Source organism: Hypomesus transpacificus, chromosome 9 (genome assembly GCF_021917145.1).
Source record: "Hypomesus transpacificus isolate Combined female chromosome 9, fHypTra1, whole genome shotgun sequence".
NCBI classification, from domain to species: Eukaryota; Metazoa; Chordata; class Actinopteri; order Osmeriformes; family Osmeridae; genus Hypomesus; species Hypomesus transpacificus.
The window spans coordinates 19,147,561-19,172,891 of NC_061068.1; the positions used below are offsets into that span (position 1 = coordinate 19,147,561).

Consider the following 25,331-nt stretch of genomic DNA (forward strand, 5'->3'; position numbering starts at 1 on the left):
AGCAGGAGGGGGTGGAGGAGGAGCAGGAGGGGGTGGAGGAGGAGGAGCAGGAGGGGGTGGAGGAGGAGCAGGAGGGGGTGGAGGAGGAGGAGCAGGAGGGGGTGGAGGAGTAGGAGGAGGGGGTGGAGGAGGAGCAGGAGGGGGTGGAGGAGGAGCAGGAGGGGGTGGAGGAGGAGGAGGGGGTGGAGGAGGAGCAGGAGGGGGTGGAGGAGGAGCAGGAGGGGATGGAGGAGGAGGAGCAGGAGGGGGTGGAGGAGGAGCAGGAGGGGGTGGAGCAGGAGGGGGTGGAGGAGGAGCAGGAGGGGGTGGAGGAGGAGCAGGAGGGGGTGGAGGAGTCCCGAACGGGGAAGGGAGAGGGAGGAGTTGGTGCAGTAGTAATAACGCTGCGCGTGCGTGTTTCTGTGAGAGTGTGTGCGCATGTGTTCGTGTGTGCGTGTTTGCATGCATGTGTGAGTTGGTGAGTGTGAGTGTGTGTGTGTGCACTGGGTGCACACACACACACACATTGGGAGTCAGATGGCTGAGCGGTGAGGGAGTCGGGCTAGTAATCAGAAGGTTGCCGGATCGATTCCCCGCCCTGCCAAATGACGTTGTGTCCTTGGGCAAGGCACTTCACCCTACTTGCCTCGGGGGGAATGTCCCTGTACTTACTGTAAGTCGCTCTGGATAAGAGCGTCTGCTAAATGACTAAATGTAAATGTAAATGTAATGTATCAGATTACAAGTCTGTTTCTCCAGCTTGTAAGAGGGTCGGCAAGAGACCCCCGATATCACCAACTGCCATACCCATTGTTGTATTGACTGTGTTTAGAAGTTTGTTGGAGTGTGTGTGTGCAGGAGGGAAGGGGTGACTGTGTGTGTGTTGGGGGGAGTTTAGGTGGTGGAAGTGAGTGTGGGGGAGTGTGTATGTGTGTGTTGGGAGGGTCAGTTTACAAGTCATTTAGCATACCTCTGCCAGTGGTTCCAGATGTGGTGTGTACAGTAGTCTGGGTACTGAGGGGGAACCCTTCACCCACACTGCTGGCTCTAGAGGGAGGAAGCGGAGACGGATGGAGAGTGTACGCGCGCGAGTTGTTTTGCGTGAGTGTGTAATGGATGTTTGAACACGCGTGTGTGTGAATGCACAAACACACCACACGGCTATGCGTTTCCGTGCGCCATGGGGCACACGTTTGTTGTGTGTGTGTCCTCGTGCGTGTGTGCTCAGAGCCACCGCCTCCCCTACGCGGACAGTCCTGGATTGCCCGTTGTTGATTGACATCCTGAAAACCGGCAGCAGCAGCAGCAGCCATGTCTGGCTGGGGAGGATTTAAAGGGCATTAGCATGACACAGGATCACACCTTTGTCCCGGCTGGCTCACCAGCTCACTTCAGGGCATCCTCATAAGCCTATTAGGGACAAATGGAGCTCAGTGTTTTGTTCCCCTATCAGGCTTCATTGTATGTACAGGATTAGGGCTCCCCTCCAGCAGCAACAAGCCCAGAGGAACAGAGAGGCAGGGATACAGGAGAGGAGAAGAGAGGGTTCGCATGCAGTATGGACTAGAGGGAGGTTTGTGTACATTATACAGACTGGTGGACCCGCAAGATTCAAATACAGACCAGATCGGAGAGACTGGAGATGAAGATATACAAACAGCAGCGGATCAGAGAGGTTAGAATACAGGAGAAGACTCACTACTCGCCACATTTCCAACTCAGACTGTTAGCTACTTCCCGATAGAACAATAGGTAACAGACCAAGACTGGTCATGGACTGCGCAGGAGAAACGGGATACCCTGAAACACTGGAAAACCAGAACGAGAAAAAAAAGCTGCAAAACAAAAAGGGGAGGGGGGGTTCTGCTCCGAAAGAAAAGCTTGGACACAGTCGATTATTACATAACAAATGTAATAATGAACAGTTACCCCCGCCCCCCCCCCCCCTTTATCCCCTTATTCACTACTGGGAGGAGGGGGGGGGGGGGCTCAGATAATTGGGGAGAGTAACCAGTGAGAAAAGGGGGTGTGGGACTGGGCGGGGGAGGGGCAGGGGGCATATAAGAGTTGCCAGAGCACAAGCAGCGCTTTATCCTCCCACCCGTTTGTGTCTCTCTCTCTCTTTCTCTCTCTCCCCGTGTGTGTGTGACGAAAAAACCTCAACTCGTACCCTCCGCTCTCTCTCCCTCGCTCTCTCTCACTATCTGAGGAAACCCTAAACTTGATCCCTAGGACTCCCCTTCTGCGCTGTCTCGCTCCCTCTATTTCTCTCCTTCGCACACACTCCTCCGCGGGACGCGCGTTCGAAACGGCAGGATGATGACGGGGGCATCGGCGCGGAGAATTAACGGACCCGTCAGGACGCTGGCGTTGCTGCTCCTCGTCACGCTGACACGCGGTGAGTCGCACACATCCATCACGTCTTTCGGTCGGGGTTCAAAAGAAGCGGGGAGAGACGGAGCGAAAAGGGAGAAAACATGGGCATCTGTAGGGAGAGGGGGTGGTCAAAGGGTGGGGCTGGGTGGAGGAGAGGGTTTTGTGCTGTAGCAGAGGGGTGTTTGACAACAAAAACTTCCCCCGAATGACTCAAACGGTATTCTTCCTGAAAGCACGTTTCATATGGATGAGCGTGTGTGAAGTTTGTTTTTCCAAATGTGACAAAGTGGTGGGAAAAAAAAGATATTTTCCCTCCAGTGAGAGAAGTGTTACCTTGGCAAACAAAGAGGTCAGTTTCGAGAGAAGTCTGCCATGCAGGGAGCCACAGATTCGAAAGGGAACTGAGAAGACTTTGAAACAAGAAAACAGTTATTTACTCATGGAAGATGGAGAGCCAAGCTGCTTTTGAAAAACAGCTGGAACTTTTAGATGGGAGTTTCTTCTCATCCTCTGTCTCTCAGTGAGGTGGTGTGGCTGCAAAGTTCTCCTTTGTTTGTTTGTTTGTGTGTGTGTGTGTGTGAGAGAGAGACAGAGGGGGGTTCTCCTGTGTGTGTGTGTTAGCCAGTGTACTTGTGTGAGTCGGTGTATCTTGGTACTCCTTTGTGTGTGTGTGCGAGTTATCCTTTATGAGCGTAGGTACTTATTTGTGTGTGTGTGTGTGTCTGTAGGCATGTATGTCAATGTGAGTTTGTGTTCTGGTGTGAGAAGGCTGTGGATTCAGAGCCAGCAGGTGGCTGGTTGCGTGAGGATGGTAAGGAGAGGGTGAGGAGAGAGCGTGATGTGGGTGGTGTGGAGCTGTGTTGACACAGGAGGGGGTTGTTATCAAACACCCTGGGGTGAATCTATGGCGGTGTAGAGGCCCAGCAGAAATAACTGCTGTGACCACAATGACAGCCACACGTAAGGTCATATGTTTATTTAGCCGACGCTTTTATCCAAAGCGACATACAGTAATTGCTCTAACCACTGAGCTACACCCGTCCCCGTTCGAACCCGTCTGCGGACACACATTTGGTATTGCTGCTGGTACTGATTCGTGAGAGCCATCTTAAGTGTACCAAGTATGTCATTTCACAAAGTGGGCTGCGTTGATGTTGTTAGGGTAAGGGTTAGGGTCGGGGTATGTTGGGGCTGTGAGTGTGTGTCTGGACATGGGTGAGAGTATGCAGGAATGTGTGTAGGAGTGTGTGAGTGTGTGTGTGTGCAGTGAGTATGTAGGAGTCTGTGAGTGTGTGTGTGCAGTGAGTATGTAGGAGGGTGTGTATGTGCGTGCGGGATGGCGTGTGTGTGTCTAGGATGGCGTGTGTGTGTCTAGGATGGTGTGTGTGTGTGCGTGTAGGGATGGGTGGCGTGTGGGCGCAGGGACTGGGGTGAAAAATGGACGCCCTGATTTGCCCTAATTGAATACGTGTGTGGATGTCATGGGAGCCATAGCTACGATGTGGCTTATATGATACAACAGCCCACTCTGTTCTGTAGAGGGGGGCTGACGATCTTCTAGCTAAAGGCCACATTCGGTATGTATACAGAACCCTCCTACTGCCTGGCACCACAACTGTCTCTTTGAGCTCCAATGTATGGAAAAATCGGGGGACGAAAGATAGACAGAATGAAGGAGAGAGAAAATAGAAAAAAGAGAGAGGAAAATAGGGAGGGAGGGTGGGAGGGTGGGAGGGAGGGTGGGAGGGAGCACGTGTGAGAGAAAAATGGAGGGAAAAGAGAACAAGGCAGGCGGAGTTTGTTTTTAAAAGTCGTTCTTCTCCTCCCTGGCCACAGCTGAATGTTTCTCTTCAGTCTAGCCCAGGCGTTTGTTTTATTCTACCTTCGTCTTGACATTATTCATTTTCAGAAGGGTTCTGTAGACTTTCCATAATCAGAGTTCAAACAATGACAGAACAAAAAGACAACCAAACTAAACACGACTCAACAAAAAAGAATGAACAGTGATGCATTTTCCACAAAATGAAAATAAATGATTCCAAATTTAAATAAATTCTTTTAAATGTATAAAACACAGTTTGGACCGTTGGGTTCAGTGAAGTTCTACATCAGGTCTGCACTGGTTCTTAGCTGACATTTCTACCGGCACATTTGCGTAAACATCAACACCTATATCTGGATGTACTTTCCCTCAAGTACACTTTGTACTTGCTTTGTTCAGTAGCTTAGAACAATCACCAGGCTGGACCGAACTTTACTGCCAGTCTCAAGTATGTCATTATGTAAATCATAGACTTACACTTAGTTTTAGTAACCTTTACACACAACTCAGGACAATAACACACACACACACACACACAGACCCCCCCCTCCCCCCAAACTGTCAACTACTCATATGAAGTAAACAAGATGGCTGAGTTATGCCGCAGAAAAACATTCCATGCCTCGGAATCAAGTTAGAGCCATGAGGTTGCTAGTAAATAGACACACACATGCACACACACACAAATGACTTAACCAGTGCCTCCACCTTGAAGTCACCTCCCTCTGATGTCATGAACTTTCGGAACTTTTAATGAGAAGCAGGCTTCTCTCCCCCAACATGCGCTTCATCTCCAGTCATGTGCAAGTGTTTGACATACCTCGCATCTCTGAGCAACTGGTGAATTTGCTTACTCACATTGTGCACCTTGTCACTCAATCTCCCACCGAGTCAAGCTGGATAGCGAACCCCTCCCTGCCCCCCTGAGGGCAAAGGTCAACTCCCCGAGATCTGGACCAATCCCAGGGGCGTGCCTCTCGGTCTGTGGTTTCCCTGGTTGCTCGAAAACGGCTTGCATTCCAGCGGTGTGTCTTGATCTGGTCTCGTAGGGGTGGGACCTGTTTGTTGTTAAGGTTTACTCCCCCCCCCCCACATACCTTTTCTCTCTCTGGTCTGAATCATTGTCCTATCCCCCCTTTCTCCCACCCCCCATGCTTTCTGGTCTGAAACATTGAAACATCTGCCCTACCGATAGCCCTCCACACAACTGCTACTCAGTCAAGCTAATGGATACAGCACTGAAACTGTAGTGGACGATTGATGACGCATGTTTTTTTTTCTCACACACACACACATACCTGTGCACAAAGACACACACACTGGAACCAGATGTCGTGTTTCCTGACTTAAGTTCCCAGAACCAATCTGACACAGAGTCACAGGGTAGGGTGTATGAAAGTGTGTGTAAGTATGTGTGTATGTGTGCAGCTATGTCTGCTATGACTGATTGGAGCCATGAAAGCTAATGTTCCATGCCAGGGCAGTGGAGGGGCAGGGTACTCCAGGGTTCTCTAGGGTTCTCCTGGATTCTCCAGGCTTCCTCGAGGACGGAAGGAGGGGTCAGGATTGCAGGTCAGGCCTCTGCTGTTCCAGTGAGTCTAGAGTTCCACTGCGTGTTTAACCCCTCAGGGACCAGCTCCAGTGTCACATTCCTCAGCGATCTCAGACGTACGCAGCGGGCCGATCCTCAACAGGCCTGCGACCGCACAGCCTCGCGTTCCACCCAGTCCACAGAGACCCAGAGAGTAACCACAGAGTCCCCACACCAGAGTGTCACTGCACCAGACCAGATCAGAGTCCCACAGCCCCACACCAGAGTATCACAGCCAGCCCCAAACAACAACAAAAAACGCATGAAAAAAACATGTTTTGCCAGTCTCATGGGATGAATAAATTGATGCCCGAATTAGTCCATTAACCACAATCGATACGAGGAATGTTTACTATTGACGAATACAACATTGGATTTAGATTATATGCATCAATCAATACTGACAATGCTGATAAGACAATGACGTCAAACCTGCACACACATCCTTGGCCACCCCCCCCCCCCCCCCTCGATTCAAATAATACTCCTCATCCCAGTCCTGAGAGCCTACTGCATTAGTCATGTTAGATAGTGGACGAGAAGACTTGACAGTCCTGAGGAGGGGGGGTCAGACACCGCAAGAAGTGTGTGTGTGTGTGAGTGTATGTGTGTGAATGTGCGCTCGAGCGTGCGCGTGTGTAATCAGAGCCCGGAAGCTCCCTGCGCCCCCCCTCCCCCTCACCCGTGTCTCCCATTCCTTCTCAACACCAGTCCTTCACACGCACCTTGCATGAGCGTGCATGCGTGAGGAATGTATATCAAGGACCCACAGACATGAAGAGATATTTCCGGAAGGTCTGCAGATGCCAGCCGGAACGGGGCGCCTCCCTCGCACTTTCAGCACGGGAAGTTAGCTCTGCAGACGCTGGAAGTCTGGGAGATGAATGAGACTGCTTGATTTGGAGTTGGCGTGTCGGGGCCTCCCTGTGCTAACCCCCGTCTCATGTGGTCACCGTGGCACGCCGTGCGGAGAAGGGCGGCGGCTGGCGTGTCGGAAGGTTTGGGTTTGGCTCCGTAGTCCGGTTTCCATCTGGGGGACCTCAGGAGTTTTGAGGCAGGGGCCCAGGACACATGCTCTCACAAGTGCTGACCGGGATTTTTATTTCATTGAACCTTTATTTAACCTTGAAAAAAATTATCCCCTTGAGATCTCTTTTTCAGATGAGACCGGGCCAAGAAAGGCAACGGAACAGTGTTTGAAAATAACACTGACACAGAATGTGACAGTACATCCAGTAAAAACATCTTCCTAGACACCTAAATATACACGTAAAGAATTCAGCGTATGGGAAACATCTACATTCCTCCTAAGGATATCTTCGACCAGGGTCTTAAACTCAGATACGGAATACGCGGGACAGAAGGAGTGAGATAGGGACTAGGGGGGAGGGAGCTAGGCACTAGGTTGGGCAGGGGGAGCGAATTAGGTATGGGGGGGGGGGGGCGGCTAGGGACTAAGGGGGGCAGGCAGAGAGAGCCTGGGACCAAGCAACTGAGAGCCAGGGACGGAGAACCAGAAAGAGGGAGCAAGGGGCCTGGGGTCAAAGGGGGCCTGGGGGATTTCCTGTACGTGACTGGGAAAGGGTTACGGCAAGGAGAAATGGTGTGGGGGGGCGGAGGGGGGAAGAGGGAGGGAGGCTGAAAGGCGGTGAGAGGGCAGGGCGAGGGTAAGGAGAGAAGAAGAAAGGAGGAGAGGAGGAGAAGAGCGGCGGAGAGGAGAGGTTCTGCCGACTTGTCCTTTTCCTCCACTGCCACATTCTTCCATGTGATGGTCCCGAGGGAGGTGGGAGGAGGGGGGGGTCTGAGGATGTCCAGACCACAGCCGTCAATCCAACCACACTGGTGGGAAAATCCGGGGGAGAGAATGGGGGGAGTCGGTACGATCGAAATAACATCTGGAGCACGGTGACTGAGTGTGTGTGTATACACGTGTGCTGTGTGTTTGTATATGTGTGTGTGTGTGTTGAGCTGGGGAGACCTGGGGATGCGGGTGGTCTTGGTACCGAGTGAGGGAGGGGGCTCGGCGGTTCTGCTCCCCAGCCGTGCCGACAGAGAGGGAGACTCGGACCCAGACGCGGGAGAGCGACTCTACTGAAACAATGACAGGAGAGCGGCTAGGATGTGTGGAGTAAGTCATGCGCCCTGAGGGTGGACGTACTGAGGTCCACATTAGAGGTAGACGGAGAGGGAAGAGTGGGGTGGTCAGGGACAGGGAGGTCAGGAGAGGGTAGTTGGGGCAGATGAGGGAGGGGGGTGGGGGTTGACGGGGGTCAGCTCTGCGACAATGTGTGGACGACGTATCCATTACAGGTCACAGCTGAGGTCAGGTCATCCATCTGACCCCCCACCTCTTTCCCCCCCTCCACCCTCGCCACAACCATAACCCTCTCCAGAGCCCCCTCTCCCCCTGACACTACTGAATGAAGGTGACCTAAATCCACCCCTCTTGCAGACACCCCACAGCTCCCTGACAGAGGGCAGTAGATCGTTACGTAATATTATGACTGTAATCACCGTTCAAGGTTTCAAGTGCCATGTAGTCATTCAATCGGAGTAGTTGAAGAGAATCAAAACAAAACCATAACAAACAAAACAACAGCCAAAGCAAATGGTGGTCAAATTAGGGCCCAGGCAATAATGAGCTTTGTAATGAGGCAATTACCATGTTAAGGTCAAAATGTTTTGAAGCTTGTGTGCTCTGCTGAGCAGTGCGTGTGTTTGTGTGAGTGAGTATATTTGTTTCTTAGGGTGTGTTTGTGAGGGACAAAATGTGTTTTGAGGGTGCGTGTATATGTAAATGAGAATGTGTGTTTATGAGGGTGCGGGTGTGTGTGTGATTGAGCATAATGTGTGTTTGAGGTTATTTGCGTGTATGTGTGTTTGGTCGACCTGACGTGAGGCTATGCTAGCCTAGCTGTCTAGGTTGCTTCACAGTGAGTTGTGTTTGTTGTGCTTTCCTGGGCTAAGCATCTCTCCTTACCTAACCTGGCAACCAGGTTTATGAGTATTCTGCGGTTGCCATTTCAATCAGGAGAGACCTGGATAAGTGAAAGATATTTATTACAGAATAATAAATGTACTACAATGTTTGGAGCTTGGACACCGCGGGGAATTATATAAATCAACGGGCGCCTGCCCAACGCTCGAAGAAGAATCCCCCGCGGAGTCCAGACACTGGTGGCAGTGGCAAAGCCGACGACCAATCGAGCCGAAGATGGAGACAGGAACCGGGTGGCGACGGGGAGGTGGAGGGTCGCGCACTTGACAGCATGAACGAACTACACAGGGAGAGAATCATATTTAAAGGCACGGATCATATGACGCCATGTATTGTAGACGGGAGCGCTAATCAACCTGAACCCCGGTGACCGCCCGACCCGGGAACGGGGGAAGGTAGGGCGTTCTTAGCGGGGGGAGTGAGTAGTGTAAACTACGATTGAGCCAGAGTGCAGAGATCGGTCTTGCCTGACTGAACTTGCGCTATGCTTCATTTCAATCAGGAGAGACCTGGATAAGTGAAAGATATTTATTACAGAATAATAAATGTACTACAATGTTTGGAGCTTGGACCCCGCGGGGAATTATATAAATCAACGGGCGCCTGCCCAACGCCCGAAGAAGAATCCCCAAAAGTAAAATGGTAGGAAGGTAGAGACTAAACGAAAACATACTCACCAACAGGAGGAATCGTGAAACCGCTGGGGAATAAGCAACACAAACACAACACGGAGAGCTGCCGACCTGGGTGCGTGGCACCGATGGGAGCGACCGCGATCAATACGAGATTAGCTATACAGAAGGACCTAGGCTAGAGCATACATACCCGGGCCGGATCCGTCAGGAGATGGCAAAGCACAGACAGATCCGTAGACCTGTACCTATACAGAGACGCCAAGGGAAAGAAGCAATGACTGCGCTGTAGCCTCCAGGCCAGAGGCAAATGCCCTAGTGCATAGTGAGAATGTGCTAGAGGGCCGACCCCCTCATGCTGTCGGAGTTTGCCTTGGCTGGCTGAGGCCCGACGCCCTCAGATTTGCAGGTGAAAGCCTTTGCCGGCTTTGGTCGGCTAAAGGGCGCACGCCCTTGAGACTATGTGAACAGCCTGTGCGGGCTGGAGGACCGACGTCCCCGCGTACATGACCTATGTAGGCTAGAGGGCCGAAGCCCTTGAGTCTATGTGCGAGGCCTGTGCCGGCCGGAGAACAAAGTCCCCACGTACGTGACCTAGGTAGGCTAGGGGGCCGACGCCCCTGAGTCTATGTGACAGCCTGTGTGCTGGCTGGGGGACCGGCGTCCCCGCGTACGTATGTCTAGGTGTGCTATAGGGCTGATGCCCTTGAGTCTATGTGCACAGCCTTTGCCGGCTGGAGGACCGACGTCCCCGTGTACAGATGGCCTATGTAGGCGAGCGGGTGACGCCCATGAGTGTGTGAGTAGCCTTTGCCGGCTGAGGAGCATATGAGCCTTTGTTGGCTGGAGGACCGATGCCCTTGTGAAGTCATATGCCTAATGGGTATGTACGCTATAGCCAGCCTAGGCTAGAGGACGCTGTCCTGAAGTGCAATAGCCAGTCAAGGCCGGGGCTAGCAACGCCCTGAGAGTGCAATAGCCAGCAAAGGCCATGGGACCGACTCCCCAATGTATGATGTGTAGCATGCGTTAGCTATAGCTATAGAGGACCGATGCCCTCTGAATGATGTTATGGCATGCTGCGGAATGCCTGGGATCAGCCAGCAACGGAGAGGGCATCGATGCCTGCAGACAGAGGAGCAGTTTACGCAAACATGTTGCCGCCACCACCACCAGTTATTTGCAATTGCTCATCGAGAGCCATCAAGGCCGTAGCGATCTTTGGCATTGATGACGGCAGCATCATCGGGACGAAAGATATGACATGTACGCTGACGAAGAAGACGCACAGCTGCGTCGAGACACACACTACAACCTGCGATGGCAAACTAGCAGCACCTATTCCAAAAAAAAATAGCCCATTAAGGACAGGAAAGGACAGAAAGGACCCCTGTGCGCAATGACAACAGTGCAAGCGCCCCTAGTTGTAGTGTCCAATTACTTTACATTTGTTCATTTAGCAGACGCTGTCTTCCAAAGCGAGTTCCAAGAAAGCTTACGAAAGAGCAAAGGTCAATGATCTTGAACAACGAGAGCCTTAAACATGTGGGTAGCCAAAGCATTAAGCATACATGATAAAGGCAAATAAATGCCAAAGGGAAGAACCATAAACCATGTAGGGGCCTAATTAAACAAGTTAGACAATTAAACAAAATGAACCTCGAAGTGCAAGAGAGTACCTGTAGGAAAGCAAACAAAGATAACTATACAGCAAGTACAAAAAGTTAAATCAATAGTCTAGTAGTCTGCAGTCTAAGAAGCCCCCCCAAAAACCCTGAAGGTGCAGCATATGAGCAATGGCGTATAGTGACTCCGAGCCACGGCCTACGCGCACCGTTTCAGAGACCCGCGATACACAGAACCACGTACAACCGGGTATAGAGGAGCAGCCTCCCCAACGGGCACGGCAAGGTCTGCAATGCCCCACGAGCATGACAAGCGAATCGCGTCCAACAGAAACAGCAAGCAGGGATGTCTTATCCGTAGTAACCTAGCCAAATGCCACTGAAGCGCACGTTTAACCAGCGCTAAAGATATACATTCACACGGGAGGCGGATACGGGCTGTTTATTGTTTTACTCTTCTGCTTTTAAGGCATCCACGTCACGCCGTGAGAACTATGTGAACGAACATAGTAAGCAAGTCAAATACATTACTGAAGAAACAAAATACAAATTGCGCTTAGCACCAAATATAAATAAAGCTCCTAATGCAAGATAATATACCTCATTGGCTGCTTGTCTTGAAAAGAGGTTCTAAATCTGTTTAACTGTTATTCTTCTTGGCCTTAACAAAGTGTAACTGTAAGCTTAATTGGCAGAGCGCTGAAACGTGCTAGCTTTCTCTGGTCCATTAACAAATTCAACAGCAATGGAAACCACAACATAGAACTTTAGTTCCGAGAGGAACAAAAACACAATAAATAAATCGAACTGTTACATCACATTCATTTTAACCAATACGTTTTCTATGTATTTACTTACTTAGAGATTTGAACATAAATTTCGTATTAATTATAACACAGCACATATTTAAACAGCACTTACAAGATCAACGAAGATATTGGACAATCCGGTGCAAATATGTCCTGCCTCCATGACTTAAGTCACCTTAGGAGTTTCCCTCAAGTGATATTGACAAGCATTTAGCCATACTATAAATTATTGAGAACCCCCCTTAGAAATAAGCTATTCTAACAAAGGTGTCAATTGACAGCATTCAGATAAATCGCGAGTTAACGTTAGCATCAGCTAATTTGGTAATAAGCCCCCCCAAAATAACGAGTTCAAGCGTGACATGACGTTGCTATTTCAAGAGAAGTTCGCTAGAAGCGATCATTGGCAGCAACATTGCCAAATGGGACTATTTAGTCTCAGTCGATAGGAAGCTCAACAAGTGTAGCATAGCTATTGATGAAACGGGAACAAAGCAGAAACAGAATCATATCTACCAGTCAATTCCACCCCAACTAAGGAAGCATCCACTGACGATACGGCAGGTTCTCCGAGCGCACCCAAAGCTACAGTCAGACATTCAGGGCTAGCTCGAGCACTGGGCAGATGTCATACATTGCCGACCGTTAACGGGATCTCCAATCAGCGTCGAGTAGGCCTACCCTCCGGAATCCGTCCTCCGTTGGAAACGACAGAGCTCACGACCAAGCGGAATAGAACACCAACGCAACAACGATGCACCCATCGAGTCCCTCGCCAACCTTGGCCAGCTGATTTCAGGACGGCGCAGAAAACCTCCGGTGGAAAACCCTAGCCTCTCACTCAGGGAAAGGAACAAAAGATCAACAGGATTAGAAAACCATACCCGCACCGCATACGTGAGACCTCAATCGAGGAAACATGCCAGCCCCAAAAGAGGCCAATCCCAGCAGCGAGGGAGCCGCCAGCGGAGGCCAGGAAGAGCAGCGCATGCAACCTGCGACCTCACGGAGCAGGTAAGCCCTCGGAGCCCCGACGAGCAGCAAACCACGCCGTCCAACCTGGTGCGGAACCCGGAACCGGGACGGCGTCCACAACAGGCCCAGCTCCGAATCCGATGCATGCGGATTCGGACAGCAAGCGAGAGACACCAAACGAGCGGTAGATCCAGCCAGCACGAACACGCAAGTTCGCGCACTTGACAGCATGAACGAACTACACAGGGAGAGAATCATATTTAAAGGCACGGATCATATGACGCCATGTATTGTAGGCGGGAGCGCTAATCAACCTGAACCCCGGTGACCGCCCGACCCGGGAACGGGGGAAGGTAGGGCGTTCTTAGCGGGGGGAGAGAGTTGTGTAAACTACGATTGAGCCAGAGTGCAGAGATCGGTCTTGCCTGACTGAACTTGCGCTATGCTTCATGTCATCATGGCTGTGACGCCAGGGAAATCTACTTCAGCTTGCTCCCATCTTAAACACACAGTTTCTACGGTCTCCGAATATACAATTTGAAGAGGATCCAGTCCACCCCTCACCGCATAATTAGTCATTTTAAAGGAGAGCAAGACCACTTTCCTTCAGCTTTGTTTGGAGGTGAAGACAAGGGGAATTATTACGAACTACAACCAGCTGCCTCTGACCCCTGACACCAGACTGTCACACCGTGCCAGAAAAGTGTTTCTCCCATCAGGTCTACCCCCGTCATCCAGTGTAAACATGGAGAGGGGGAGAACGAGAGAGGACGGCGAGAGAGCGAGGAAGACCACCCACCCAGAGATATGAGGGGCAGCAACTGCAGTAATGCGGGGGGGGGGGGGGGGGGGGGGGGCAAGGTCAGGGAGTCCTTGTTCTGTCAGTGCCCCCATATCTCACCCCAGCCCCGGCCTCAGGTCTCATGCCCAGTTCCATCCCCTCTCTCACCACAGCCTCAGCTGTAGTCTTGCGTGCAGCAGTTTATGCGTTAAGGCTTCATATCTCGAGCAGCAGACAGTAAAACTAAATCTAGAGGGCAACACAAGTTGCTGGGCAACACAAGCAACAGCTGAGGTGAGGGGGGTGCGACCCTGAGTGTGCTGTGACACCTTCTTAACCCCGCCCACACACCTGCCGAACCGGCACATGTCACACACTGGCTGTATGTGTGTGTCAGTGTGATAGAGTGTGCGTGTGTGTGTTAGTAGTAGTTTCAACAGATGAATAAACGGCACAAACAAGGATGATAGAGCTTAGAGCTTGAATTGAGAGGGAGAAAAGAGAGAGTCAGAGCATAAGAGAGAGAGAGATTAAGAAAGAGAATTGGGCAAAAAGAGATAGAGAGCAAAAGAGAGAGAGAGCGAGAGAGGGAGAGGGAGAGAGAGAGAGAGAGAGAGAGAGAGAGAGAGAGAGAGAGATGGTAATGAGATCTGCAGTGGTAGGAGGATGCCTGGGCAGTGAGGTCATTGTTTTGTGAGGGAACAGAGAGAGGAGAAGAGGACAGGAGAGGAGAAAAAAAACAAGAGAGGAGATAAAGGACAGGATAAGAGAGGGGAGAGCGGAGGAGAAGAGAGAAGAAGAAAGAGGAGAGGGATACGGAGGGGGGGGGAGGGGCTGTCAAGGCTGCTTGCTTCCCATTAGAAGCACAGTAAACATATTGAATTTGGAGAAAAAACAGATTCTAGTCCGAGGCATTCAAGGACCTCGAACACCCACGTGTCTGAAACATGCTGGGAGCTGTGTGAAGCATCAAGGGTATTACTACAGAACACAAAGCCTACGTTAGGAGCTGTGGAGGTTACGTGGAGCATACTTACTTGCCAGTTTTGCAGATCCGCACGCAACATCTTATATGCTATTCTATGTGTTGATTTATCTATGGTTGGTGAATATTTATAAACGCTACTGGTTCAATGAATCTATAGGAGATAAGAAAGATGGGAGGTAGGAGAGATTGGAGAATGTTCTGTTTTAAAGAAACATACGATGTTATTCAACAGCATGAAGAGCCTGCAGCTTCTGTAGACAGTGGATTTCACAAGGGCGTTCAGCTGCTTAACAGGCTGGATGGAAACTTGATTCGGTCACAAGGTTTCATCCTGGAGTGAAGTTCCCAGAATTGGACTCAATCCTTATCTGGGACGTGGGTCTGGACCCGCAGGAACACACAGATGCTGTAGATGTTGCCAGGCTTACAGCAGATTGTGTATGAATCATTGTTTCTATGTGACATACGTGTCTCCACGTGAGACAGCAGACATCTGTCTGAGCGCGTGTGTGTTTGCGAGTGTGCCTGTGTGTGTGTGTGTGTGTGCGTGTATGTGGGTATGTATGCGAGTGAGAGTGTGTGTGTGTGTATGCAAGTGAGAGTGTGCACATATTTTTACGTGAGTGGGTGTGTGTGAGCGAGTGTGTCATAAGTATGTATGTCTCATGTATGTCAGTGGTTGCCATTACTCAGTGGAACCATCCTCATAGCCTTAGCATATAACACCTCTCTAAATGGGTCATGCCAACAATGACTAAATCAATGAAATTCACACACAAATAAAACATTTTACAGACCACGACAGGCCGGAGAAGTGCTAAGCAGCTGCTTCTGAAAAGGTAGCATCTAAGAGTGCAATCTGAGGTGGGTCACGATCAATACCTAACAATACTGCTACCGTACGGCTCCTAGGAAGTCTCACCGGTGTTCATAAGACCCCGATTGAAAGGAAATTACATGGGGTGGAGGGAAAGAAAGATAGACAAGGGTTAGAGAGAGAGATTTCCCTGGTGGCCCCGGAGGGGTGGTGGGGGGGGGGGGGGCAGTCCCACAGAGAGTGCTAGAGGCAGTCTAGGCCTTTCTCCCAGCCAGGTCCCTGGGTAGGACTGACAGGACTGGGTTTATTGAAACAGGCTGTGCACTGATCCCTCAGCTAGCTATTAATTACACCCAGTCCCTTATTTCTGACACATCATTGATTTCAGGTCAGGGTGTGTGTGTGTATAGGTGTGTGCATGTGTATGCATTTTTGAATGCGTGTATGCATGTGTATTCGTGTGTCTGTATGGGTCTTGCCTGTGAGTTAGTGAGTGACTGCATTGCTTCAACACGCACATCTCACTCAGGTTTACATTGAGGTTTAATGAGATGGCTGGGCCTGGAGTCCAGCCATACCACACGCTCTGGGAGTGGCCAGGCTCTGGGCTGCCTGTTTACACACATGCTCTCCATTAATACTGAGCGTAGCAGCGGGCAGAGCTGCAACACGATCCCTTGCTGGCGGCTCGTCTCCAGCCAGCTAGCATCCACCTGTCTGGTCGAAGAAGAGACCTGTGGTAGTCTCACAACTTGTGCAGGGAGTGGCAGAACACAATCACAAGCGTGCCAGTGTGGCCACGGGAGACCTTGTCTCCCATTGGGGCAGGAGCAGTGTGGATATCAGCAGTGCCCCGGGGGGCCCAGTCCCCATGTTCACCCACGTGTCCTGGCCAGTGGACATGGACAGCAGAGTGCTTTTCCTAAGAAGTCAACAGGAGCGGGACAATTCAAATCGAATTCACGTCATTTAGATTACCGCTTAGCGAAAGCATCTTATCGCAAACCGTGTGGTCTCTCATCCAATCAAACCGAATGTCTTTTGAATAGTTCTCTTTCCAAGCAATGTCACAGAGGGCTTCACAGACGTCCAGAGACCTGCACCAAAAACCAACCTAAATCTTCAGAGGATTGAGGCAAAGGAAAGCACAGGCATTAGCATAACCACCCCCTTCTCCTCTCTTGTAGTTCGACACTTCTCAAACACTTCCCGGAGAACCCTGTTGTCACGGTAGCGGCATGTAAACAGTGTGTCGACGCGTCCCAGTCGGTGACGTCCAGTCTGCCATGTTGTTGTTGTCTTCCAGGTGGCGTGGCAGCCCAGGAGGACGAGGTTTACACGGGGGAGGGCGAGGTGACTGCGGAAGAAGCAGCAATGGTGAACGCAGATCCCATCCGAGGGGATATGATCGCGGACACTTCAGAGGAACCTGGTGAGACCGAGCATCAGAACATCTTCCAGACGCCTAAAGCGTCTTCCCGAAATCCTCCTCCTACTTTCTCCTTTTTTTAAACAGGAATGATGTCAGCCAGTCAGGCTGTGGGGTTGACACTTCCTGACAAGTTGAGGGTTCACTTCCTGTCAAACGGATGGGTTTACTTCTTTGTCAGGATGTGATGTCACTTCCGGTCAATATGAGATGTCCCTTCCTGTTACTGTAACAACCATGTAGGCAGTCTCACCAGTAAAAACACATGGGGCATATGGCCTTAGCACTGACCCTCACCTCAGACAACTGGGCAGGCCCATCCGGCAGCCATGATAGATTTTGTTACAGATTTCCGTGGTTTACGCTTAGCCTGGCCATCGATGTAAACAGCTATGCTCAAAGAGGTTCTTGTGTTTTCAGCGCTGGCGACGCCCCAGGTCCAGATCTTCGTGTGGCCCGACCCCCACTTCACTAACCCAACTTACGCCCCAGATGTGATGGACATAGGTGAAGAAAAAGACCTCACTACGCCTGTTGCCCCAGAGGGGGAAGGGAAGGTTGAGCCTGCGGCGGAGGTGGAGCATCACAGGGGGGATGGAGGTGAAGATGACCTCCCCCAGACCCAGACCCAAGCCCCCATGATCCCCCACACCTCCCAGGCCAGCGGCGGAGTCCTCCTTCCTGAGGTGAGACACCAGGTCAGGGAAACCAGAGGTCATTTTCGTTGTCGCGTCGTGCCTGGGAGATGAGATGTGGCTACTTTGCACTGTGCCTGGTAAATACAAACAGGTGACTCTGAGCAGTACCTTGACTCTGACCACGTGGCTTCATCTCTCTTCATCTCTCTCTCTCTCTCTCTCTCTCTCTCTCTCTCTCTCTCTCTCTCTCTCTCTCTCTGCAGGCTGACGTTATGTGTGTAAACAAGGAGAAGGTACAGGACAAAGATGCAGTCAGTCTGACACTGAAGACCTCGTCCTCATGTGTAAGTATTTGAACCTCTAGCTGTGTGAACATGGATATATGGATGGAAAGATCTGCGTGCGTTGTGCGTGCGTGTACTGGTCCTCGTGTTGGAACTAGAACGTTTGTGTTCTGCGTGGAACAGAGGCCGACACTGATGTGGCTCTGTGGGCCAGCCTGAGGAGCTAGGAGACTCCATGATGGAGGAGTGGGATCTCAGTGGAGTCGGCAGTAGGAGGTGGCAGGGGAATGGAAAGGAAGGAAGCAAAAGTGCACCCACAGGATTATGTAACACACACACACGTGCACACACACACACTGTACCCACCCTCTCTTACACACACACACACACACACCCACACACACACACACACACACACACACACACACACACACACACACACACACACACACACACACACACACACACTACTGAAAGGTTTCCACCTGCATTCCTGATCTGCCTCTAAGGAAGCACTCCCAGTAGTATCCAATACTGTTATTTTTCCCTTCACACACACACACACACACACACACACACACACACACACACACACACACACGCACACACACACACGTATACACACACACACACACAGCTTTAAACTGACCAGCCCCTAAGGCTCGCCCTTGTGCAGGAAAGGAGGAAAAGGACTTTGTTTACAGAGATGCCAATTCCAATAGGCCCCAGTCTTTTATCAAGCCCACGGCCCCTCAGCTAAGCAGGAAATACCTCCTCATAGGACAGCAATGATTAATATCCCTCCAATGGCTAGTGAACAAGGAGGCCAGTGATGCTGCAGCTCCTCCCCCTGCTCTGTCTGCCAGGTGAGGCCTGCGGTCAATGGGATTTCTGTTGCACCTCCAGGCTCCACTACAGCTGTGAGGTCTGGAGAGGAGGGAGGGAGGGAGGGAGGGAGGGAGGGAGGGAGGGAGGGAGGGAGGGAGGGAGGGAGGGAGGGAGGGAGGGAGGGAGAAGAGAGGAGAGAGGGAAGGCAAGGAGGAAGGGATAGGAGAAGAGGGTGAGCGGGAACGAGGGATAGGAGAATAGGGAGAGAGGGAGGAAGGAAGACAGGGAGGGGAAAGAGGGAGGTGGTGACATGTAGGGAGAGATGAAGGGAAGGAAATAGGGATAGTTAGAAAGATGGAGGGAGGTAGAGAGAGAGAGGGAAAGATGAAGGGAGCAAAAAGGTAGAGAAAGGAGAGAGGGAGAGAGAGAGATGGTGGGATGGAGAGAGGGAGAGGGTGTTGAGAGCTGAGGGCAAAGGGCAGAGGGGGGGCGTGGGGTGCAGTTTGCTCTGGTGTGTATATCAAAGGGATTCTTCTGCTTCTTAGGAAAACTGTCTGGATGTAGTACCAGCCAGAGTTGCTCTAGGATGTGTCTGGGCTGGACTGGGCTGCACTAGATTTACTTGTACCGGACCAAACTAGACTAAACTGCATTACTCTTAACTGGACGCCCCCTCCTCTTCCCTCCCTCCTTCCCAACAACGCAAACCTAGTTCTGGTTCTGGGCTGCTAGTGCTGGCTTGCAGTTGGTTCAACTTCTGGTCTCTCCTGTCGCATCCCTTCCTCCCCTTTTCTCCACTCTTATCCCTTCCCCTCGCCTCTCTGAAGATGGGACTAAGTACTGGTCTGTGACAGGGTGCTTACAGGGGGGATTGGCTTATACCACATTACACAGAGGAACGTTGCTCAGGATGGTTATATCTCTGATGGGTTAAGGTGAGAGAAGGGAGAGGGAGAAATGAAAGGTTAGAGAAGCAGGTACAAGTAGAGGACAAGAAAGAAGAAGAAATAGATAGATAGACGGAGAGGGGTTGAAAAGAGATGTTGTGAATGAAACATAGGTCATGCCAGTGACACCTGTGTTGTATGGAAACACAACATCTGTAACAGGAAAAGAAAACACTAACCCAAGTGGAAGCCCTTTGTTCAAACGTTGTTATTGGTCCACCCAAAATGACATTTGCTCAGTAGTAACCCCTTTATCTGGTATGTGTGTGTGTGTTTGTGTGTGTGTGTTGACAGGAGGAAACCAGGTTGAAGATCGAGAGTGTGCTGGAGCATCTGTGTGGTCCGGATTGTAAGCTGGAGGTGTACCAGGAAGACAACACTAACCAGATCCTCATCTCTGGACCGTACATAGATGGTGAGTCACCAAAGGCCTGTCTATCTGGCCCCATTCCCTCACAGAAATATGAAACATCACTTTAAGAAAATGACTAAATGTAAATGTAAGAAATGAACACACCAACAGGGTTTTAGACCCTGGGTCAGGAAATAGTAAAGTAACCGACTTCACATTGTTTTTGCAGAAGATGCTAAAGGAATGGCGGAAAAGTTCAACAATGACAACATTAAAGATAAGGTAGAGAATCCCCTCCTCGAGAGGTCGTCTCGTGTTTCCCTGAGCACCTCCTCTCCTCTCTGACCCGTCCCAGGTCGTCAGAGTTCACAGCTCGGAGATTCCTCTCTCTCATCAGCCCTGAGAGGAACGGGGGGACCGCCACCTAAACCTGTGGCTTTACTTAGTGTGGGAGGGAGAGGGGGATGTGGGAAGAGAGAGACAGAGAGAGAGAGAGAGAGAGAGAGAGAGAGAGAGAGACAGACAGACAGACAGACAGACAGACAGACAGATACAGAGACAGAGAGAGAGAGAGAGAGAGAGAGAGAGAGAGAGAGAGAGAGAGAGAGAGAGAGAGAGAGAGAGAGAGAGAGAGAGAGAGAAGAGAGAAGAGAGAGAAAATTGAGAGCGAGGATCCAGATGATTGATCCATCCCGTAATCTCAGCCGACGGCGTCAGAAAAACACGCGCCCTCTCCCGGCTCCTCCCAGGCTCCGTGTTGACGGGCAGACCCCGGGTGACAAACCCGACAACCACAAACTCAGATGGATGATTCTATCAGATAACTCCTGCCATTCTAGCTTCCCAGTGGAGATGAGGAATGCTGAAGGGAGTCGGTCTCTCCGCCCCTGTGGCCTCCTGCCAAGAAGTATAGTGTAGTGGTTACACAGGCACACGATGTGCTGTCCCTATCTCTGTCTCTCCTCACTTCTGTCCTCACTCCCCATCCCCCTCAAGACTCCACCCTTTATCCTACTTCACTAATAAGTCACCTTTATTCCATCTAGATTCACTCAATATGTTGACCTACTCATATGAATTGTGGACCTGAAGGTTATCTTCTATCGTCCTTCATCTGTGCGGTGTGTGTGTGTGTGTGCGCGCGTGTGTCACAGATTGACGTGGAGGATGCCGTTCCCCGCTGGGGTAAGAACTCCAGGGTTGTGCTGGTGTCCCTGCTCCTGGCTGGTCTGCTGTTGGCTGCTCTGCTGGTGGCAGGATATTACCTCAAGACTCACCGTGGCAACAATGCCAAGGGAGTCCGACTGGTGAGTGGCCACAGAATAGTAAATGACCTGCTAAAAAAAAGACGAGATTAGAGAGAAAAAGAGAGTGTAGCTGTTACAGGGCAACACAATCATAGGGGGAAGGAGTGAGGACCAGAGAGAAGAAATGCACCATGTGCCTACCACAATGACAACAGAACAGTGTCGCTCATTTTCAATAATAAAGTTGAGGGATATGAATGACTTCTCATGTTTGCAAACTGTATTTGCGACCATGCTTATCACCCTATTCATATATCATTGGATACCACAGAAAAAACCTGCTATGGGCTCTGTTTTTTTACTTAGGGGTTGATGACAAGTGGTGATCGAACCACCTCTGTTACGTATCCAGGATGTGGTTGGCCAGTGAGAAGCCCTGTGGTGACTTGTTGATGCGAAGCTGTTGTGACTTGATGCGAGGTGAAGCTTGTGGTTCGTCCTCAGCCATCTCTCTCTGTGACTCACACACAGCATTGGAGGCGGCTAGATCCCATCTCTGATGTCTCTGTCAGTCAAACAGCGGTTTGCGGGGATTCATCACTTCTCCTACAAAGCTTATGCTATGAGACACGTTTTTATGAGGGCAAAAAAAAGCAGGGTGTGATTAGGAATGTGGAGCTGCCTTCCACGGGCTTCTAATGATTCGCAGACTACCTTGTCAAGTAGTACCCTGTCATAAACAGCAAATGTTTATTCCTTGACAGGTCTGCAAACGCCTTTGTAAACCGAGATTTGTTAAAACGTTTGTTAACCGAGACCGTAGGTCTTTGTGGTTAACAAATCGAGGCGACAAAGCGTTTGCTGACCTGTTGAAGAGTAAACATTTGGATTCTTATATACTACAACAATACGTGGGAAGACCCCGATCAAACACGTCGAATCTGGAGCAGACGCCATGTTGTCAGAGCAATCAGCTGCACTTGCACTGGTGACGTCACTACATCTCCAAGGGAACATATTAACAACTGAACAGAACAACTCTCTGGTTGGTTAAAAACGTTTATTGACCTCTGCGAACATTCGGGAGGTCAATAAACTGATTTATTTACTTTCGAGAACGTCTTCTGGACCAACAGGAACAGCGTATTGGTCCAATTATTACACTAGTATATAAGGAACCACTTTGTGACAGACTAAGATGTCAGAAAGTCCTGGTCACAGACCCCAGACTATTCTGTCACAGACTACCCTGTGACAGACCAGCCTTTCACAAGATCACCCTACCGCGTCAAATACGGCCAAGTCACATGTTAGAAACGACCCTGTCATGTCACAGACCACCCAATTGCATTCTGCCATGTCACAGGCGTCCAGTCAGCTGACCTCAGCCTCTTCTTCTGAACGACCCCAAAAACATCTCAGTCTTTACCAACCACACTTCAGCTGTCCTCTATAACAACTTCGAAAGGCATGGATCACATTTAGTGAAGGCTACTCAGCTTGACGCAGAAATGTAATTGTCGCTTTTATGTTCATCTTCAGCCAATGCTGGGAAATGGAGTAGAGCAGAGTAGAGGGGAGGAGGAGAAAGGAGAGAAGTATCGAGAAGAAGTGTCGAGAACCAGGTCTCTTAACCCCTCTTCCTTTGCCCCTGTGCCCCCAGGCTGAGTCCTTCCAGGTGGACGAGGAGAACCAGGCCAACACCCTGGTGTCGGTGGCCCCCCTGCAGCCTCAGGAGCCCGTGGACAAACCCACCGTCAACGGGGAGTCCTCGCCCGACGACGGCAGGAGCCAGTCCACGCCCACCAATGGACACTCTGCCACCCAGACCCCCGTGGCCGACACCCAGATGTAGAGGAGCTACGGCACCCTTACACCCTCCTTCTCCACCTCCCTCTCCACCCTCTCCCTCCCCACGTCTCCCTCCTCCTCCCTCCCCACTCTTAACCAATCCAGCCCCCACCCTAGCCTTAATCCAGCCTCTACCCTATCCTCAATCCAGCCCCTACCCTAGCCTCAATCCAGCCCCTACCCTAGCGTCAATCCAGCCCCTACCGTAGCCTCAATCCAGCCCCTACCCTAGTCCCAATCCAGCCCCTACCCTAGTCCCAATCCAGCCCCTACCCTAGCCCCAATCCAGCCCCACTCCCCTACATTCTGACGATGACAACGCCAAGAACTGGGATGATAACAATGATGCCTGTAATGTGAAGAAACTTGGGACCACTGGCCCCTGCTAAATAGGTGGCATTAGAGGAGCCTGAGTTTGGAAGTCTGGACAATAACCAAAAGCCACCATGAAAACAAAGGCATATAGCTGCCATGACAACAACAACATATAGCTGCCATGACAACAGCAGCATATAGCTGCTATGAAAACAGCAGCATATAGCTGCCATGACAATAGCAGCATGGCTGCTATGACAACAACGGCATATAGCTGCACGACAACAGCAGCATGTGGCTGCTATGACAACAACACCATTCATGTAGCCACCTTAAAAACAACAGGAACTTCCACTGCTGTCCAGAAACAATTAAGCTGTCCAGAAAACTGAAAATAAAACCAAAAGGGTAAAGTGAGGTTTCATGTTGTTCCCAGAGTGGAAGTGTTTATTGAACCTAACTGAACCTTACAGCTGAAACGGTCTGTTGAGTAGAAAAAGGAACATTTGTTTAGTGCATGGCTAGATTGCATGATCTGTGTAGCTAGCAACTGTTTGTGACTGACCGGCACGAAGACTTACACAGGATACGAGAAGGCTTGAGGGAGGGGGAAGACCATGTCTTACATCTTTGTGCTGACTCCTATCAGTGATGTCAGTCTGTAGAGATGAGAAAGCTTCACAGGGAAGACAAATACGACTGGTCAGTCATCTGACCAGGTCTCACCAAAGACCAGCCATCCACACTGAGAGAAAACAGGCTGTGTTTGTTTGTTCCACAATTTTGTAGTGTGTTGCTATTTTTCATTGCGCCAACTTTCTATTGTACAGTTTCTTAAAATAAATGAAGACGTGTAGGGTCTTCTTTTGTACCACTGAGTCTGCGAGAATGTTGAACTCCGGAGTAGCATTTGATCATTTCCCTGAAGCAGGACTAACAGATGTGGAGATTCTATGCTGGACAAATCCAGAGATCCAGTTTCTTTAGTGGCACTGCCGTGAAAACCCATCAACTTTTCGAATAATTTGTTAAATAGTTACAAAACGACTCCTAGCTTCTCTTTAAATGTGTTCATTTTGAAACTATGTACTTTTTCTTACGCGGATGAAAGTAAACATGTATTTTAGCTTTGTTTTTGGTTTGAATGACTTGTTTTCATAAAGTGTTAATCATGTAAATAAGCCCCACTACCAAACTCTGTTGGTAATATCTGTGTGTCTTATAAACTATAATAGTGCCAATAATATGACTATTGCCTCTTTGTCTTTCTGTACGTACAGACCCAGGACTCAAGAATCCAGAATCATGGGAGAATGTCCACACATACTTTCACTCACTCACATGCATGCATGCACACTCGCACCCACACACACACACACACACCACACACACCCACACTGACAGATTCATCTATTATCAATAGCCTAACAGCTAAACACAACTTGAAGGGATCACAGCTTGCGGTATTTTGGGCCTTTCCCTCTGCCAAGTGTATGCCAGTCATGCAGGCGGTCTGGAGGATGATCCCTCTGTGGCCTCATCAGATAACCAGGCAGGAATGTGGGTTGCAGGACATGGGGAGGACACCTGTTGATATCTCCATTCAGACCTCACATGGGGAAGAAGCTACTGAAATAACACCTCCAAAAGATGGAAGGACCGACAGTCAGAGAGATAGAAAGAGAGAGAGAAAGAGAGGGAGGGAGTGAGGGAAGGAGGAAGGGAGGGTAATAAAGTGGTCATTTAGCAGACGCTTTTCCCCAACGCTATGAAAAGGGGAGCTAAACCCAGAATGAGAGTGGGACTGACGTCTAACAGAATCTATAAGACACATGGTTAACATGGGAGTGAGAGGAGCTGCCCAGGTAGCATCAAAGTTGTTTACATTAAGCTCTAACTGGCTCCAGAAGGCCCGACTCTGGGTTTTGTTTTTTAAACCATCAGGAAACAACTGCGGGCTACCCAGGCCTCTCTACCCAGCCCTCTCTACCCAGCCCTCTCTACCCAGCCCTCTCTACCCAGCTCTCTCTACCCAGCCCTCTCTACC

General features: G+C 50.3%; 1 protein-coding gene across 1 annotated transcript; it reads left to right on the plus strand.

Annotated features, from left to right (window-relative positions):
• Window positions 1-2,109: 2,109 nt before the first annotated feature.
• On the plus strand, window positions 2,110-24,530 carry LOC124471270 (hematopoietic progenitor cell antigen CD34-like). The gene is made up of 8 exons (XM_047025691.1): window positions 2,110-2,377; window positions 16,700-16,825; window positions 17,243-17,508; window positions 17,724-17,804; window positions 19,814-19,934; window positions 20,101-20,153; window positions 21,026-21,178; window positions 22,782-24,530. The coding sequence occupies exons 1-8, from the start codon at window positions 2,296-2,298 to the stop codon at window positions 22,971-22,973; spliced, it is 1,074 nt and encodes a 357-aa protein (XP_046881647.1). The 5' UTR covers window positions 2,110-2,295; the 3' UTR covers window positions 22,974-24,530.
• Window positions 24,531-25,331: the final 801 nt, after the last annotated feature.